This window comes from Canis aureus, chromosome 3 (assembly GCF_053574225.1).
Source record: "Canis aureus isolate CA01 chromosome 3, VMU_Caureus_v.1.0, whole genome shotgun sequence".
NCBI lineage: Eukaryota > Metazoa > Chordata > Mammalia > Carnivora > Canidae > Canis > Canis aureus.
This window is the reverse complement of record NC_135613.1, coordinates 26,684,017-26,703,385: the sequence shown is the minus strand read 5'-3', so window position 1 is coordinate 26,703,385 and position 19,369 is coordinate 26,684,017. Positions and strand designations below refer to the sequence as shown.

At 51.0% G+C, this 19,369-nt stretch overlaps 1 protein-coding gene across 1 annotated transcript; it reads right to left on the bottom strand.

Moving 5' to 3' along the window:
- Positions 1 to 2,939: 2,939 nt before the first annotated feature.
- ENO1 (enolase 1) lies at positions 2,940 to 16,715 on the bottom strand. Its single transcript, XM_077891330.1, has 12 exons — positions 16,557 to 16,715; positions 14,262 to 14,355; positions 12,120 to 12,215; positions 10,741 to 10,799; positions 8,690 to 8,759; positions 8,131 to 8,264; positions 7,487 to 7,709; positions 6,030 to 6,227; positions 5,160 to 5,361; positions 4,628 to 4,736; positions 4,400 to 4,458; positions 2,940 to 3,368 (listed from the first exon to the last, which is right to left on the bottom strand). Exons 2-12 carry the CDS (start codon positions 14,344 to 14,346, stop codon positions 3,299 to 3,301), a joined length of 1,305 nt encoding a protein of 434 aa, XP_077747456.1. The 5' UTR covers positions 14,347 to 14,355; positions 16,557 to 16,715; the 3' UTR covers positions 2,940 to 3,298.
- Between the last annotated feature and the right edge of the window lie 2,654 nt (positions 16,716 to 19,369).

The window sequence follows — 19,369 nt, the reverse complement described above, 5'->3', positions numbered from 1 at the left end:
CATGTTTTGTGGAAAAGCATTTGTAATATGAAGTTTAAAAAAAAGGTGGGGGGGGAGTGCCTGGTGGCTCAGCCAATTAACCTTCCGACTCTTGACATCAGCTCAGGTCTTGATCTCAGGGTCATGAGTTCAGGACCCAAGTTGGGCTCCATGCCTAGCATGGAGCTAGGAAATTTAAAAAAAAAAAAAAAAAGCACGTAAAGCCAAATCCAGAAACTACTACCAAGTGCTAACAAAGCTGCTTAATAAAAAATACTTGGGATCCCCGGGTGGCGCAGCGGTTTGGCGCCTGCCTTTGGCCCAGGGCGTGATCCTGGAGACCCGGGATCGAATCCCACGTCAGGCTCCCGGTGCATGGAGCCTGCTTCTCCCTCTGCCTGTGTCTCTGCCTCTCTCTCTCTCTCTCTCTCTCTCTCTGTGACTATCATAAATAAAACAAAACAAAAAATTTAAAAAAAAATTAAAATTAAAAAAAAATACTTGAAGTTCCTGTAAACTCATGTGATCCAGAGACAGGTTTCACATCACAGGCCATCAGAAGGCCCAGAGGTGGTTTTCTGGAGACAGAATTAACATTGCCTGTCTTGCTTGATTGGGCTCCTTGGGAAAGGTCCTTTGGCCTCCGGTTTTTCCCAGCTCACACATGCCAACCAATCTCATGCACGTGCTTCGTTTTGGCTGGGTCAGAACCTGTCCCAGGGTGGGCATGGCAAGCCCAGCAGCTTTCTTCACAGGTGGTACAGATGTGAAAGGGACACTTATCCTTTCACCGAAGGGTGGTAAGTGCCTTTATCTGCCATTGTTTTAAATCAAAGTTTAGTAAATGACATTGAACCACTTTTGAAAATACTCATGCTAACTTGCTACTTTCCAGTTGGAATAAACTCTGGGAAGGTTATGAGGCCCAGTTCAAGGATTCCCTTTCCCTCTAGAATCAATTTTCAGATAGAAACCAGTCATCAACACCTAGAAAGAGTGGCTTTGGCTGTAGGAGTCATTACACATTAGGTGGAAATAGGACTTTGTCATGGGTTATTTGGAGATTAGGGATGGTTGCTGAGTTGACAATGGGTGGTGGCCTTGCTTGTGGCCTATCAACCTGACTATAGAGTCGTTAATCAAACACTAAGTATTACTGTGAAGCTATCTTGCAGACCTAACTAAAGCCACTAGTCACATGAGTTTAAACTATCCTGGATCATCTGAATATCTGGGTACCCAGGATACTCTCAATCAGGTGGAAAGTCCTAAAAGCAGGGTCTGAGGTTCCCCAAGAAAGTGCACTTGTGAATCAACACTTCACTTGTGCCTGGTCATCTTCCCTTCTGACTGGCTGCCCTTTCTGACTTTGGATTTGCCTAGCCGAGCCCCACAATCTCAGAAGCCAATTCCTTGTGCTGAATCTCATGATACACGTTTTTCTACTTCTGCCTCTTGGGTTAAATCCTGACAGACAGTGAACGAGAATGTCCACAAGGGGGCCTCCTAGTCCTCCAAGAAGGTGTTAAAACACAATTCCAGACTTGATCAAACTACTTAAAAGGAAAATGCTAATAAAACCCTAGACCCTCAAGGGTCACACAGCAACCATAGTAGCTCACCTCTCACTCCTATGGAAACCTATGGCCGTGCACGCGGTGCTCACTGCTCAACAGTGCTCTCTGCAATGCTATTTCACGTCTGCACCACACAGTACGGTGGGTATCGATCACTACTAACTTTTGAGTACTTGAACTAAGATTAGTGAAAATGAGGAATGGAATTAAATTGCAGGAATCTAAAGAGGGTTCCAAGAGCCTCTAGATGCCCTAAGTTCCCTTTTAACCATTCTTTCACCTGCTTCCCCCAGAACCTTTGAAGCCACATTCCAGCTTGCCCAGAATGGTTAGCTACACTCTGGCAGGCTTTCCGGTTTGCAGGACAGGGTGACATGACCTAGAAGCCACCACCTCCAGGTCATCTGTGACAGCTCTGCATTTGTACCTTCTCCCAAAAAGATGCCTGAACCTTAAGTCAGGCTCCACCCCCAAGACAGACCCTACTTCTGCTGAAGGATACAAGCCCCTTTCTGCCTCACCTGCTTACCCCAAGGACTTATGAAATGTCCTTAACTCCTCGTCCTCCCCCACCTCCCTTTTTAAAAGATTTTATTTTTTTTAAATATTTTATTTATTTATTCATGAGAGACACAGAGAGAGGTGGAGACATGGGCAGAGGGAGAAGCAGGCTCCCTGTGGGGAACCCAATGTGGGACTCGATCCCAGGACCCCGGGATCACGCCCTGAGCCAAAGGCAGATGCTCAACCACTGAGCCAACTGGGCGCCCTAAAAGATTTTATTTTTAAGTAACTTCTACACCCAACATGGGGCCCAAATTAACAACCCCAAGATCATGAGTCATGTACTAAGGGGTGCCTGGGTGGCTCAGTGGGTAAGTGTCCAACTCTTGGTTTCGGCTCAGGTCATGATCTCAGGGTCAGGAGATTAAGCCACCCCCACCCCCATGCTCAGCAGGGAGTCTGTTGGAGTCTCTCCTCTCCCTGTGCTTCCTGCTTGTGCTCTAAAATAAATAAATCTTGGGGATTCCTGGGTGGCTCAGCGGTTTGGCACCTGCCTTCAGCCCCAGGCGTGGTCCTGGAGACCTGGGATTGAGTCCCACATCGGGCTCCCTGCATGGAGCCTGCTTCTCCCTCTGCCTGTGTCTCTGCCTCTGTCTCTGAATAGATAAATAAAATCTTTAAACAAAAATAAAAAAAATATAAATAAATAAATCTTAAGAAAAAAAAAGTGTGAAAAGTGTGTGTCCTACTGAGCCGGCCAGGAGCCACTTGACCCTTTTGGGGACAACTCTTACAGGCCCAGAGCCCAGTGCAAGACTCACTGAACACTTGCCATGAGGAAAGACTCAGACTGCTTTAAACAAACACACACACACAGCATTTCTATGGGTCACTGAGGCCTTTTTATTCTGCACATAAAACCACTGGGGATCTTGCCTGTGGACACCTTGAGATTATTACATAGACAGACCTGGCTCCAGATGCTTGGTGGAAGTGAGGTGAGAAAGCAATGATTTGGACCAATTACATGTTTACAGAGCTAGGGTTCCCAGCAGGGTTCCAGATGTCAACTCTGGCTTCTGTAGCAATTCTAAGGAAGCTTTGAGAACATCACGGGGAAGGGAGAGGGCAGCTAACTAGCACAGGGCCCTGCCACTTTGGGCTGGGGGCCTTGAGCTGCCCGGGGGAGCAGAGGTCTAACGAGCTGACTCAGGACCACAGGGTGCGCCACCTGGACCTTACTTGGCAAGGGGGTTTCTGAAGCTTCTGCCGGCGAACTTGGCCTTGCTACCCAGTTCCTCTTCAATTCTTGGGAGGCAGAGGAGAGAGGGGGAGGGGGAGGAGGAAAAGAGAAGTCAAACATCTGTCCCCAAGGCCCACATCCCCTACCCAGATAGCAGGGACCAGCCTCCTCTGGATGTGGCTGCTCAGAGGCGGCAGGAAGAGAGGGGCATTTGGCTCTTGTGTCCACCCAGCTACCCCAGCAAGTGGGCCACTCACTGCTGCTTCTGCTTCCCAACCTCCCCCGCCCCCAGCATTTCCCAAAGACAAAGTAGAAAAAAGGGCAGAAGTGCTAGTTCTTGGAAGAGAAAGAAAAATGTTTTTAATGAAAGGACAACCCAGTTTCTTTAGAGGTGGCATAAGGACACACACTCGGCGTGGATGTTACAGAATGACCGAATCCCCGGCACTCTCATGGCATGGGGAGAGCAGGTGGTTAAAAAGTAAACAAATGTTTCTCGGAGACCTATACTCAGGTATTTACAGGTGAAATCTTAGAACTGGAATGTGCTTCCAGTTCTCCAGTAGAAAAGGAGGAAACGTAGTGTATGAAGAGAAGCCCCGTGGGAATGCCGACAGCTGCCCTGTGTGGGTCACAGGGCAGATGTCCCACCAGGCACCATTTAAGGAACAAAAAAGGAACAAAAAATAGACAAGTCTCCATGTTCAGGGGCCCCCAAGGACCCATTATGGTAATAAAAAGGGACCAGAACATCCAAAGGCACTGGGTTCCAGTGGGAACCTGCCTGTCCCCCTTCTATGAGGCCCGGTGTCCTCACTCACAAAACACAGTGCTGGACTAGTCAATCACTAAGGCTTCCTGCTGGCTCTAAAAATTCTAGGATCACATTATCCAAAGGGGACCTGTTCCCTCTTCCACCACAAGATGGCAGCATGGTCCTCAGCCTCCAGCTCTGGGCCCATGCCTCAGGGGATGTAGGTTCTGTGCTGGGGCAGCCCCTAAACCAAGGGCCCCCACCTGCATACCCCCCATAGAACCAGGGCTCCCCCTGGAGGATGGTGCCCACACACTCAGTGCAGGTTGGCTTCCTTTTTACCTGAGGATCTGGTTGTACTTGGCCAAGCGCTCAGATCTGCATGGTGCACCCGTCTTGATCTAGAAGGGAAAAGAAAGGTCACTTGTGTTTGTCATGGATGCTCAATCTTCATGGGCATTTAGGGCAGAAAGGAGGGCATCAAGGGGCATCCAGGATCCCATCCTCCCCCTCCTTCTTGGCATGCTGCTAGAGAAGCTGAGGTCCCAGAAGAGTTAAGCAGCTCTTTACCTGCCCAGTGCAGAGTCCCACCACCAGGTCAGCGATGAAGGTATCTTCGGTCTCCCCGGAGCGATGCGACACCATGACGCCCCACCCATTGGACTGGGCCAGCTTGCACCTACAAGGCAGGAAACCACCGGACGGTTGGATGGTGTGACTCCCATTTCCTGGGCCCTGCAGTCGTTCTGGCCCTCCTGATGCCAGGCCTCAACACCTCCAGTGGGAGACCAGAGGCAGCTCAGGGCCAGGAGGACCTTCTCAGCCCTCTAGGTTACTTTTTAAAAGGTGGGTTCAGACTCCTTGAGGGGAGAGGCTTATCTCCCCAGACAGTGCCTATGCCTGATGTTTTCCACCAAAGATCAGGTCGTGAGTCTAGAACCAAGACTGGACAGGACTGGGCCACAGCTGCCTGATACCCCAGTCTCCTTGGCACCACTGCAGATTTCAGAAGCCACTTGCAGGCTCCCATCACAGCTCTAGCCAGGTGCTCTGGCTGACATGCAGTACCTTGTTCTGACAGCTGAGCCCTGAAGGGACTTACGCCTGAAGAGACTCGGTCACAGAGCCAATCTGGTTCACTTTAAGCAGGAGGCAGTTGCACGATTTCTCGCCCACAGCCTTGGAAATCCGCTTTGGGTTGGTCACGGTGAGATCGTCCCCCACCACCTGGATTCCAGCGCTGGCAGTGAATTTCTGCCAAGCTTCCCAGTCATCCTGGTCGAAGGGGTCTTCGATAGACACCACTGGGGAAAGGAGAGCCATGTGTGGTCGGTGAGACCCCTGTGCTGACCGCCACCCGAACCTCCTCACTTGGCCTCACCCCTCTCCCGCAGGACAGGACTGGCTCCCCACGTCCCCACCGACTCCTGTGACAGGGCACCAATGTCACCTGCAACCCTAGGACCCTACAGACGCTAAGTGGGACACTTCCTGTCCAGGGTGGCTTGAGTTTAGTGCCCGCGAGAAGAGAAAAGCTGTGGGCTCAGGAGACTGCGGAGCTGGGCTCGCCCTGGCTCCACTGAGCACGTTCTCTATCTTTGTTCCAGCAGGGACTCAGACTTCCTGGTCTGATTCTTGCTCCGTCACCTGCTAAGCACCTTCGGGCCGATTACTAACCCACTCCGTGCCTCAGTTCCCCTCATGAAACAGCAGGAACAGTCCCTACCCTGCGTGCGTGAAGTGACATAGAGACTAGAGGAGCGCCAGCTCACTGTGTCACCCACGGGCAGTCAGCAGGCTTGAGGCTCGCTCTGCTCACGATGGAGCCAGGACAGCCTTTGCTCAGGAGGCTGTGATAGGGACAGAGGGCTCACACACTCTGGAGACCACCTACCACCTGAGGTCAGTGCTGGCTGGCACCCCAGAACCACCTGACTCCACTGCTCCACCAGTGCCCGCCTGCCCCGCTCACCTGGGTAGTCCCTGATGAAGGACTTGTAGAGGTCAGCCAGCTGATCAGGCGTGATGTACCTGCTGGGGTCATCAGGGGACTTGAAGTCCAGGTCATACTTCCCAGACCTGAAGAACTCGGAAGCAGCTACGTCCATGCCGATGACCACCTTATCGGTGTAGCCAGCCTTCCCGATGGCATTCTTCAGCAGTTCCAGAGCTGGAAAGAGGTTGGCGACAGGATTGGAAACCAGGCAGGTGGAGAAAAAAGTTCCCTTCAGCAGCTGCCAAATGGGGAGCTCTAACAGAATGACCACGAGGTACTCTGACCCCAATCATCGCTTTGACGAGTCCAGTACTTCTTTCCGCACTGGAGCAAGAAACTGCTGGAAACGGCCCCCAGCAGACGGCCAAATGGAAAATTTAGTCTCTCCTCTCAGAGAGTTTCTTGCTGACACATGCTCCCAAATTTAGCAGCCAGGAGTGACTGTGCTGGCTGAGACAGTTACAGTGACCAGCTGAGAACCGCTGTCCTAGGAACCCAGGAGGGCAGCAAAAGGGCAAGGCCCGGCCTCTGGGGCCTCTTGTCTCCAGCTCGAGGGCGGCCTCACACGGCAGAGCTGCCCGGACAGAGGCGGACAGAGGCACTTGGCGTCTGCTCCCCACCACAGATCTCCAAGCTATCCCATTAAACCACGTGAAAGGGTCATTTTTTGTAGGTCAAAGTAGCTGAGCCTCAGCATTTTGTATGACTGACCCAAAGAGCAGGATGGATGCTTTTTCCTTTACTAGTTGTCCCTGAGACAACAAAATGTGGTTGAACCCTCCTTTTCTTCTAAAACAAAAAGCTCAGCCGTGAGTTCTCCTCTTAAGACTCTCTGTGCCCTACCCAACTCTTACGTTGAACCCTGTGCCTAAGGGCTCCAGGCAACAAGGCACTGTGTGAACAGCCCTGTAGTGGATGAACTCGGGGGGGGGGGGGGGGGGGGGTTCCTGGTCACGGGCTGGACAGACGACATCTCCGGGACACAGTGCGGACTTCAAACCTTTGCCCTTATGAGGTGGTTCAATGGCAAGAGAGCAAGTAGGGGCACGTGGTGGCTTAGCTGGTTAAGTGTTTGCCTTCAGCTCTGGTCCTGATCTGAGCCTTTAGTTCAGGGTCCTGGGCTCGAGTCCCTCATCTGGTTCCCCGCTCAGTAGGGGGTCTGCTTGTTCCTCTCCCTCTGTCCCTCCCCCCCTGTCCACATTCTTTCTCAAAAGAATAAAATCTTAAACAAGCAACCAGGCCACTCAGAAATCGAATTAATAAGCAAATTCCTTATTTTAACAAATAAAGTACTAGCTTCCCCATCTGTTCCCAGAACTCTGCTTGGTGAACAGAAGGTGGAAGGACCAGAGCTCTCTGCATCACAGTTCCGGCACATCTGCTAAGCGTGCGGGCAGTGCCACGGAATGCGGGGACTCCTCCAGAGCCTTTACCTTCTTTGTTCTCCAGGATATTAGGAGCAAATCCACCTTCATCGCCCACATTGGTGGCATCTTTTCCATATTTCTCCTTGATGACATTCTTCAGGTTATGATAAACCTCTGCTCCGATGCGCATGGCCTCCTTGAAGTTCGCTGCACCGACGGGAAGGATCATGAACTCCTGCATGGCCAGCTTGTTGCCAGCATGGGAACCACCGTTGATGACATTGAAAGCCTAGGGAGAGATAGAGAGAAATACAGCCATCTGGCCCAGAGAGCGCCCCCAAGCAACCTCCTCACGACTGCATGGCTCACAGTGTGGCTCTGAAATGCTCACCAGGTCTCTCCCGCTAAGAGCAGCGGTCACCACCAGGTGTGCTTACTGTCCTGAGGACCAGCTATGACCTCAGAGAACATTCACAACCCAGCAAGTATGGTTTTCATTCCCTCATCAGCAGTAAGGGATGTGGGGTACAGTCCTCTACTCAGGGTCATTCTTAGCAAGTGGCAGGTGTCTGTACCCGAGACCTCCAGGGCCTGCACGTGCCCACTGTGCTGGGAGAGTTCCATGTGGAGGACACCAAGATGTAGGAGGTCTTAGGTTCCCACAAAGCAAATACCCACAAGCTCCTCACTTGGAGTTCCAAGCCACTCACCGGAACTGGCAGGATAACTTCAGAATTGCCAGCCAAATCAGCAATGTGGCGGTACAGGGGCACCCCCTTCTCGACAGCCCCCGCCTTGCAGACAGCCAGGGACACTCCCAGAATGGCGTTTGCACCAAATTTAGCTGGAATAGAACAATTCAGTTGAGGAATTTCATACTCCCAGCTTCCTGCTGACCTTCCGGCCTGCACCCCCACACCAGCATATACCATGGCCTGTATCTGGAACCTTTCCTCTCCTGACCACGTCTATTCCCCGAATCCGAACCAGAAACCCAACAGCTCTCCACATGAACTCATCTATCTGCTTTCTCCCAAGAGAAAGCCCTTTCTTTGGTCTATGGAACTCTGGCAAATTCCACAAAAACTGCGTGCTGCTGTCACCTGGTATTGCTCCTGATACTTAGAAACGTGATTTATTCAGGTGAGGAGGGGGGCCCTGAAAAGCCCCCAGACTGATGCGCAGTCCTCAGTGGGGACCGCACAACCATCCCCAGAGGGTCGGAAGGTATTTGGGAGACACCAGCAGCCTCCACCCCTGACCACTCACATTTATTCTCTGTCCCGTCCATCTCGATCATCAGTTTGTCAATCTTTTCCTGCTCCACAACATTCACTTTCTGCGGGGAGAGGAGAGGGTCAGTCACGGGGGGATGGGGGTGGCGGCGGCAGTGTCATACCCCTCACAGGACCTTTGCACTCCTGTGACAGAACCCAGTTAACTTTGGAACTGTGCAAAGTCCAAATCACTTCTATGTTATGTGTCTGGAAAGCAAAAAAAAAAGAAGCGGGGGGGGGGGGGGGAGAGGGTGGGGAATGGAGAGAAAACAGGAGGCACCAAAGCGCACGTCACTTGCTTTCCTGGCAGCAGGCATTTCTCCAAGGACCGGGGCCAGCAGTAAAATATGTCAGACATGGTCCCGGTGGCACCACACGGAAGCCAGAACTGCCTGGCACATGCTGACAAAGGTCACCACAAAATAGTGTGATGTGGAAATGGTACATAGCAGAACTCTGTTCACGCAAATGAGCTGGGCTCCTCACAGGTTAAGTGACACCACCACCGCTCGGCTATACCCAGTGATGGCACACTTCCCTGTCTCGTGGCAAACAGGACTTCTGCAGGCAGCCCAGAATCACTCAGCAAGATGCTTGATGACAGCTCTAGATGAGTATTTCTGGTCAGAGTATAAAGCAATAAACTGGTATCTTAAAGGTGCACCTGACTGACTCAGTCGATAGAGCAGGCAACTCTGGATCTTGGCATTCAGAGTTCAAGCCCCACGTTGGGTAGATTACTCAAAAACAAACAAACCCAAAAAACTGGGGATGCCTGGGTGGCTCAGTCAGTTAAGCACTTGCCTATTGATCTCAGCTCAGGTCTAGATCTCTGGGTGGTGAGTTTAAGCCCCAAATGGGCACCATGCTGGGCATGGAATCTACTAACAAAAACAAGAACCCCAAATCCACCCCTGCAAAAACTGGTGTCTTAAAAACTAACTCATTTATTGAATGTCAGCATTACTTTAAAAACTTCACAATTGATCATAACGTGTACTACTTATTATGTGCTTTATAAAAGGCAAAGAAAACCATCCCCAACTCCCATCATGCCACATTAATAATTTGACATTTGAAAAAAAAAATAATAATTTGACATTTGTTTTGACAAAGCACATTTGGCAGGAGTTAGCCATCATCCAGGAATGATGGCTTGGGGCAAATCCTCACTAGGAGTTTGAAGATGGTCTCCCCTATAGCGGAAGAAAAATGTCCCGGAAGGCCCTGGTCATGAGGAGTCACGCCAGGCAAGGGCACCAGGCACAAAGATCAGGGTGTGTGGAAGTACCCAGGAGACTGAGTTTGGGGCGTGTGAGCCTGAAGAGCAGCAACGAGAAACCGTCTGGGACCAATTACCGAGTGCCATGAAGGCCGGGCCAAGGTGAGTGAGCCAGGGGGACATATTTCCACCTGCCACTGGCATACAGGACTTCAGGTGGGGAGGCCAGGGTTGGCCTCAGACCCAGAGAAGGCTCCTCTAGCCAGGGCTTTGCACATCTTCCCCGACCTGCACAAATGCCACCCAAGTTATGGAGGGAGGGCCCCGGGGGGGGAGGGGCTGTTGGGTTGTTTGGCCCCTCCTCCCTACTTCACCCACAGCAGCTCTACTATTCTACACACTAAGGCTCCAAGTAAGATTTTTAACCACAGTTCCTCTGTTTCAAAAACGTCAGTAGAAATATAGTAAATAATTCCATAGTTCATGAAAAATAGTCACCACAGATACTATGCTCAATGCCCAAGAGCTGCCCTTAAAATTTCGATTTTAACTTCCCAAAGGTCAAGATAGTTGGAGGGGAAAAAAAAATTTAAGGCCATGAGACGGTCTCCCGTCACTGTACTCCAATTCCATGCGCTGTTAGATGTGGACACGCAGGCAGGGGGTGGATGAGAAAAGGTGAGATAATTCTCATGCACGACAGGGAATCCGACTGGCTACTTTAGCTCTCAGAATAAGCTCTTCTATAACCCGGAAAGCCCACTGGCCTGGGAGACGCTCTGAAGGCATTAATACATTAGTTCTCAGGAGGCAGGTCCTACCTTGCTAATCAGGGCAGGTGCAATAGTTTTATTGATGTGCTCAACAGCCTTTGAGACACCTAGAAGGAACAATCATATCAAATTACCGACATTAACGAAAAACAGGCTTGAGCAGCATTGAGCGAACTACCAATGACGTTAACCCAGATATCTGGAAGCCCACCCAAAGACCGTAAACGGGAAAGCTTTCAAATCCCCATTTCTCTGTGCCCCCAGAATCGGGGTACATTCTGGCCCAGTCTGAGTGCTCTTACCTAGGACCCCCAAGGATTAGAGCCACACACAGAGCAACCATCTCAGAATGTCTGAAGGGGGGTTAATCGGCAAGACCATGCACTGAGAACACCAGCCATAGAAACTACAGGATGTCCAATGTGTTACCTGTGTGCACAAGGCTGGTGCCAGGAACTCATTAATATACTTAACGGGTCTGGAGACACCTGACCAGTAGAGATTGACGGAGAAGGAAAAAAGACACTCAGAAGAGAACAGGCTGTGAGAACAGGGAGTGAGAGAAAGAGAGGAGACAGGAAGGCAAAGCCCTGCTTCAGACCAGAACGTGCCTGGGCTGCGGACAACAGGAACCCTGGAGCAACTGCCTTTCTGTATCTGCTGCTTCACCAGCCCAGGGCTTCCCCAGCTCACTTCATCACTGCCCCTCCCCTGCAATCTCAGATTTTTCCCTAATCTGAAAATTTAATACCACAGACACATGGTACCTCCATACAGAGACCCTCTGGAGGGCCATGTATCATGGGAATACGGTAGATTTCTGCCTCCTCCAAGAACCAATTTCCATCCCTGGGTTGATACTGGTCCTGCTGAGAATGCATGGTCTAGCCCCACCTGCTTTTCTGTAATTCGGCCACATAGATTCGGTCTTCTAAAGGTGAGCATTGCAAAAACAGGAACAGGTCAGTCTGCACTGAGCCCACCAGAGGCTGGCTTTGCCAGACCAGTGCCTCTGTGACTTCATCAACAGAAAGATCAAGCTATTAGGACTGATCTGTAGGTGAGCCAGTGGTTAGACCTTCCAGAACTCTCCTGAGACCACACTCTCAAGAGACTGGGAATGTGGCATGGCTCTATGGTTAGTATTAGTTAACATGTCTTCTTACCCTTAGGTTCCCTGGCCTACCTGGGAGGTTTCCAGATTGGAGACAAACCGCAATAGAAGCAAGCATTAAAACTCTTGCCCACCAACTCTTTTAGGAAGGCTGGAATTCACAGGCCAGCTCTCCCAGCTGTCCTGTATACCTGCTCACCATCAACACTGCACCGGGGTGCCACCCTCAAATACAAGGCACATGGGGAGTGGGCTACAGGCGTGGGAGATGCAGCCACGCTTCACAGACATGGGCTGGGGCTCTGACTCTTACCTTTCCCCATGTAGCGTGTCTTGTCATTGTCCCGGAGCTCGAGGGCCTCGTAGATACCAGTGGAGGCACCACTGGGCACAGCAGCTCTGAAGAGACCTGGATGTGGAGGGAGGGGAGAGAGTCACGATTGAGAAACACAGTTCAGCCCCTGCCCGGGTCCTGCCCCCCTCACAGATGGCATCTCTTCAGAAACATGCCACTTCCTTCCACCAACTGGGAGATTCAGACAGTCGGCTTCCCCTGCCCCGCATGTTGGTACCATTCTCCCCTGTTGGCACCACCCAACAGAGAGGTGATGCAAGCCACTTTGGAGATTTAAGATTTTCTAGTAGCTATGTTGAAGTTACAAAGTAGAACCAAAAAAAATTAGTATTTTTTTGGAAAATTAATTTAATACCTTATTTATTCAAGTATATCCCAGAGATTATCATTTCAAACATATAACTAAGAAAACATGAAATATAAAGACAATAAAAGTAGTAATTTAGTAACACTAGAACACAATGAAGTAGTGCATTATGCAGTCCTGCACACATAGAAACCAGCCACTGTAGAGCACAAACACGGCGATTCTTGGAGGACAGATTCAAGAAGGGTACTGAGTGATCTGGTTACAAGGGCAGGCAGGTTCAGGGCAGCAGGAAGTGAAGGCAGCCTCTAGAAGCTACTTGAAACTGTAAGGGATTTCCCCATCTGACTTAGGCGAAGGCAAATGAACGAAGAGGGAAAAATCCACCAGGTATTATAATCAAATGATGGGTCACCGTGCCTGTAGCATCACAGGGACCATGTGCACACAGCAGGACACGTGGTTTCCTGACACAGGCCCTGGCTTTCTGTATCCCCATCAGGCATTGGACGAGGTGAGGAAGCCATGAAAAGAAAGTGACCCTAACGTAACTATGGACTTTGGGTGATGATGTGTTAATGCAGATTCAGCTGTAACAAATGTCCCAGTCTGGTGGGGAAGGCTGTGCATGTATGGGAACGTGTATGTACCCATGCGCTCACTCTCTGTCCCTTCTGCTCAATTTTGCTGTGAACCTAAAACTGCTCTAAGAAGTATAATGAAAAAAAAAAAAAAAGTATAATGAAAAAAATAAGTGATGGAAGGTTAACAAACCCATGACTTCCTGCTTTTGAAAGGCACTAAGAGACACACAAGAGAAAGAGTTCCATTCATTTAAATTTCAAAAGATATTAATTTTAACCCTTTTAAAGTGTTTAAAAGGAAATGCTTCCTTCCCAAAAATCTTCTAATATCTTGAGTTTTTTTTCACTGTTGGTTAAAGTCCGCTAATTTCCAAATGGAAAGTTCCAGTCTAAGCATGCCAGTCTCATAAGACTAAAGGGAATTCCCAGCATCCTCTGAGAGCCCAAGGTACAAGGCATGAAGCACATGCTCAAAGAAACCCTGCTATGAGAGCACTCACCCAGCGGTGCTGAGCACATAGGCCTGCTGGTCAGAGCTGAGTCACAGGCTGTGGAAACTGCAGCCCTTCCCTTCCGCCCGCCCCTCCCCACCCTGCCTTGCCCTGCCCAGGAAGAAAATCTGGAATCTAGGCATCACTGAGCAAAACTCTGCCTGTGTTCTGCCCCAGGTGACGCTGTGTTTTTGTTTCATGTGAGCAAACTCCTCCAAGGGGGACTTAGAGCCAGGTAAGAAACAAGAGCCTCTGGAATGTGCCAATACTCAAATGTAGGAATAGCATCCCCAGTCCTTGGTCTAAGAATGATTTCTAGAAGCAGGAATGAGAATGCTTTGCATATACTTGCATTCTCATCTTTCCTTTCCAAGGAAGAAAGCTCCATCCAACCACACCAGATATGCTTGCTCAGGCAGAGCAAGCTGTGAAGCAAACCAGTGACGGGCCCTTTTAGGGACGAGGTATGATCTTACTTTACCCAACTCTCACTGACCTGGGAGCAAGTTGTTTTAGATACCAAGAAGCAGCAAGACAAGGACCCCATGCCTTGTAACCCTCCCCCACCTCCTCCCATTCAGGAACCACAGCCTAGCACACGTGCACATCAGAAGGAAAGGCTTTTACAACAGACCTTTTCTTGCCCAAGACTCTGTTGTTTAAATTTTAAAAAGATGGGAGTGTGGGAGAGGAAGTCCTGAAACAAAGGTGCACCTACCTTTGGAGGTGTAGAGGTCAACCTCAACAGTGGGGTTCCCGCGAGAGTCAAAGATCTCCCTGGCGTGGATCTTGAGAATAGACATGGTGACTTTCTGTGGGGGAAACACAGTTCATACTTTCCATAAACCATAATGCAGCCTTGGGTCATTCATTCAAAGAATCGCTTCTGAGGATTCCTGGACTAGAAAGAATTTGCGCTGGACAGATACGGGATGCAAGGTGGCTGCCAAGAGTGGGGAAAGCCTGCTGTGCCCAGCTCTGTAGGGCCTCAAACCCCAGTAGTCTGGTGCTGGTCCTTTAAGCAAAGCAAGCCTGGAAATGTGTTGTCTGCACACAGGATGGTTGAAGCTGAGACAGTCTGAAGCAGGTTACTGTCAATAGCTCCCACCGAGGGTAGCATGGGAATGGACCAAGGAGACTCGAAGGTCAGAAGCTAACCCATCCAGGACAAAAAAAATGCAAGGTGATACAAGGAGAGAAATCTGGCTTGTAGCGAAATAATGAATTCATAGTTGGGGACATAATTCACCAAGTTAAACTTGAGGTAGCCGTAAGATGTTCAGTCGGTGGATACTGGGATACTTAAAAGAAATTTTGAGGCCAGGAGTGTCCTTGGTCTGTACAATGTGGTCTTTGCTACTACTGCCAACTTCTGGGCCTTTCACATTTCACAGTACTTGGATCTTTAGCAAGACAGGACACACCAAAAATAACATCTAATTAGTATTACTTTCAACAGGCATTTTACCCATTCAAAAAAATTAATTATGAAATGTCATAATTGAAATCAAACTAGATTCTATCCTCAAATGTTAGGATACTCAAAGGGAGGAGGCTTTCCTTAAAAGCATCTTATAAAAAAAAAAAAAAAACAGATTTGCAGTTACAAAGAGCAATCACCTTAGTTCTCAAAGAAAGCCTTTTCACCTCCCAGCCCCAGGGGCTTCCAAGAAAGAAAGGACCTTGTAGGACTGACTGAAGGCAGCCCAGTGGAATTGGGTTAGTGTTCAGAGCCATTATCTAGCTGGGCTCCTCTCCAGTATCTTGTCTGGAATGTTCTGAGGCAGCAAATGGCATCTTTTTTTTTTTTTTAATAAGTTTCAAAATTAGACAGTGAAATCACTTCGGGTGCATGGGGACTATTTAACAATGAAGTTTCATTCGTTAGCCAATAAAAAGGTAAAAAAAAGGTATCTAGTTTTTATTCACTATCCTACAAAAAGGCAAATTTGCTTAAATGTATTTTTTAATTATAAGATTTTAGTAACTTTGAGTTTTGGCAAATCATATACCTGTGTCTGATGGCCACCACCTAAAAAAGTCCCTTTAGGCCCTTTGCAGTCAATCCCCACCCCCCCCATCCCCAGGCCACCATAGACTTATATTGTGCATTTAGATGCGCTTTAAGCACATCTTTATTACAATACATCCTCTTGCTGTTGTAAGATGTCCTTTCGTTTAATTTAGTAATATTAATACACAGCGACTTATTTCAAGCTGTGAAAATAAAAGTTCAACTTATCCTTAAAAAGGTTAGAAAACTACTCCCGATGTCATTACGGTTCAGTAAGCAAGGCCAGCAAGGATGGATGGAGTGTTCACGGCTCATCTGCCTGGGCTGAACCCCGGACCAGGGGCAGCACGTGTGGACTGGGCAGTCAGGGCCGAGGGGTGTCCCCGGCCCCAATTCACACAGCAGACAGGGAATTTTCTTAAAATATGTCCTTCTAACGTCAGATCGGTGGCCGACTGCCGAGAGCCCGGCCGGGGAGCCGGAGCAGCTCCTGCATGACCTGGGCGAGGTCGCCTGGACCGCTTTCCCAATTACGCAACGGTTCGGCCGCAGTCCGCTGAAGAACAAGCACCCTCTGAAGTTCCATTCATTAGAGGCTGCCCCCTCCGTCACCAGCCTCCCGCCTCCCGCCTGCAGGCCGGGGCCCCCAGCGGGGCGCAGGGGCTGCTGGTGGGGGAGGGGCTCGCGGCTTCTGGGCATCCCGTCCCTGCCCCTCCCTCCACTTTGGGAAAGGCCTGGCTCTAACGAGCCCCCGGGCTTAGGCCCGCACCTCCCCAAGCCCCTGCAGCGTCCGGCCCGCCGTCCCCCAGGGCCCGCGTTCCACTCGCGAGCTCCCATTAGCCCTGTGAACCCCTCATCTCAGCCGACTCCGCTCCTGCCCCTCCGGCCGAAGCCCGGCCCGCACGTGCCGACCCGCCCCTCCCACGTCCCCACCCCGGACCCACGCGCAGGGCCCCCAGGCTTGGGTGCCGGCTCGGCAGCCCTTCCTGGATTCCCTACCTGGCCGCCGATAGCGCTGCCCGGGGAAAAAGCAGAGGATGCCGCAGGCACCAAGGACGAGCGTTAGGCTGCGCGGTCCGGACGCTCCGAGGACCCGAAGCTCGTCTCAGCGCCGCCGGCCCCGACTTCCTGCCCAGCTCCCCGATGCCCCGCCCACTTCCCGCCCCCCAGCCCGCCCCCGCGGCGCCGCCTCGTCATTGGCCCAGCGCGCCGTCACTCAGGCCTGCGCTTCCCGGGAAGGGGCGGGACTGTAGCGGCCCCCGCGGCCGGGAGGGGCAGCGAAGACCCGGGGACGTGGAGCGGGGCGGGACTGGGGGGGTCGCGACCCCCCCCGCGGCTGTGTGGGGGTGCGGGCGAGTCCCTGCCCCGGCGCCCTCCATTCTCGCCCCCGGCTGGGACCCCTGGCCGAGCCGGCCTGTGGCGCCAGGGCCCCGGGAAGGGGCGGGGTGGCGCGGCCGGCATGAGGGTTTGGGGCTCCGGCACGTACTCCGAGTCCCGCACGCACGCAGCGTCGCTCCGGCGCCTCACGTCCGGCCCACGACCTTGGCGACGACCTTCGCGGCCCGCCCTCCCGGCCGGCCCCGCCCCGCCCCGCCCCGCCCCGCCCGCAGCGTGGGGCCGGAGACCCCGTCGGCCTGGCGACGTTGGCGGCCGCGCGCCTCGGTGCGGCTCCCGGGCCGGGTCTGCAGCGGGGCCCACGTGCGGCGGCCTGCGCCTGCGCGCTGCGCCCCCGCTCGCCCCCGCCCCGCCCTCCGCGCGCCGGCGGGCGAGCGAGTCTTTGTGTCTGAGCGTGGGCCAGACCACGGGCATGGGGTTGGGCGCGAGGTGGCGCGAAGGAAGTTTACTTCCGTGCAGTTAGAGCTGATGCTTTTTGAGCCCTTCCAGCGTGCCCGGCACTTCTCCACGTGCGTCTCAGGGTTAATGTTGCATCTGCAAGGCAGACTTCGTGTGCCTCCGTTCCTCCCCCCGTCCCTGTGAACCGCGTGCAGTGATTTGGGACTGGAATTTCCCACAGACCCGAGGCATTTCTCAGAGTTCAAAGCGGGTAGTATTCCACGGTCGTCTGGCAAGGGAGAAACAGGAGAAACGGTGCAGTGATTTCATTCACCTTGCTGGTGGAGAAAACTCCATTTAATGCTAAAATGCATTTTAAACTGCATTTAGAATCAGTTCTGCAGCACATTCTGCTCTCCAAGAAAGGGCTGAGGCGATTACTTCGTTTTCTATAATCGTTAGATTTGTATTTGTCAGCGTTCTCCTTGGTCTGGAAATCCGGAAGCTAAAATAATGTCCTATATCTCCGTATTTTCTGCATTGTTTTGCAGAGAGATTCAAATGTGTATTTGAATTTAGTTATTTCTCCTGGTCAGCTGCAAAAACTGCTTTTCTTCCTTCACTGCTAACATTTTTATCTCCTGAGCTACTGGCTTAGGTTTCCAAGGCACTTGGTAAAGGTGGTATTTTGTTTCCTCTTGGCCAAGAAGCAAGAACTTTCGGATTAAATTAAAGCAACAAGGAAATTGTAAAATGTTTCCTAAAGAATTATGTGAATTTTGCAAGCACAGTTTGTGATTTTGCCAGCCATGCTCTGATGTTTCAGACTGCTTAAAGCCAAGATCCCAGCCCCATGACTCAGCAGCTAAATCAGCTTCTGAGCCTTATAACTCTAAGGAAATCAGACACTTAGAGCTCATGTTCAGAGCAGTTTTAAGGTGTGGCCCTGAAAGTGCTCCAAAACAATCTTTTATTTTACATTAACATGGTCTGAGTGATAAAAGAAAGAGGAGTCTCTCTGGCCAGACCCAGTGAATTTAGCAGGAAATCAAATGCAGAACCTGGTCTCAGAAAGCTGCTGTTGCAACATTTTTGGAGGCCACAGCATAGCATCCTGAGCCAGCATTTGGACCTCAAATTGTAGCTCAAATGTTAATGATTGGTAGAGATGCCCTCAAATCTTTCCTCATATCCACAGGCTGCCAAATGACCTCCCTGCGCCTGAGGCTTTGTTAGCAGGCCATGGAGCTCACATTTGCCTGCTGTCCAGTGCAGGGGCATTTATCTTGTTACATGGATTTGTAACAGGATGCTTGTGGAGCAATTTTTTGCCATGGCATTGCAAAAGCAGTCACCTTCCTGGTGGGCAGGGGTGAGGGGTATGAGTATCCAGCGCTATTATCAGAAGACCACACTGTGAAGCACTACATATAGCTCTTGAAAGACATTTGCTGATACCAGGGTTGAGGGAAGGTGAATCTGCAGCAGCCTATGACCATCCTGGGTTACTGATTCTGTCTGTGGCACATATATGCACCCCTGGATGAAAACTGCTACAGGGCTGAAAAAGTGACAAACCTCTTTCAGAAGGCGAGTCTCTAGCCTGATAGGAGACTTCAGCGTTGAATAGGGGCCTAAGACTGGTAAGAGATCAGAGAACAGAGGCCAGCAGGGGCTCTAAGTGAATGGCCTCTCCTTGTAACAAACTGGGAAGCTTTCCTGTTTATTTTTTTTTTTAAGATTTTATTTACTCATGAGGGAGAGAGAGAGAGAGGCAGAAGGAGAAGCAGGCTCTCTGAGGAGCAGGGAGCCCGATGCAGGACTCGATCCTAGGACCCTGGGATCACAACCTGAGCCACGGGCAGGTGCTTAACTGACCCCGGCGTTCTGAGGCTCTTGTATTTATTACAAAATATTTCATATATGGGCAGCCTCGGTGGCTCAGCGGTTTAGTGCTGCCTTTAGTCCAGAACGTGGTTCTGGAGACCCAGGATTGAGTCCCATGTCAGGCACCCTGCATGGAGCCTGCTTCTCCCTCT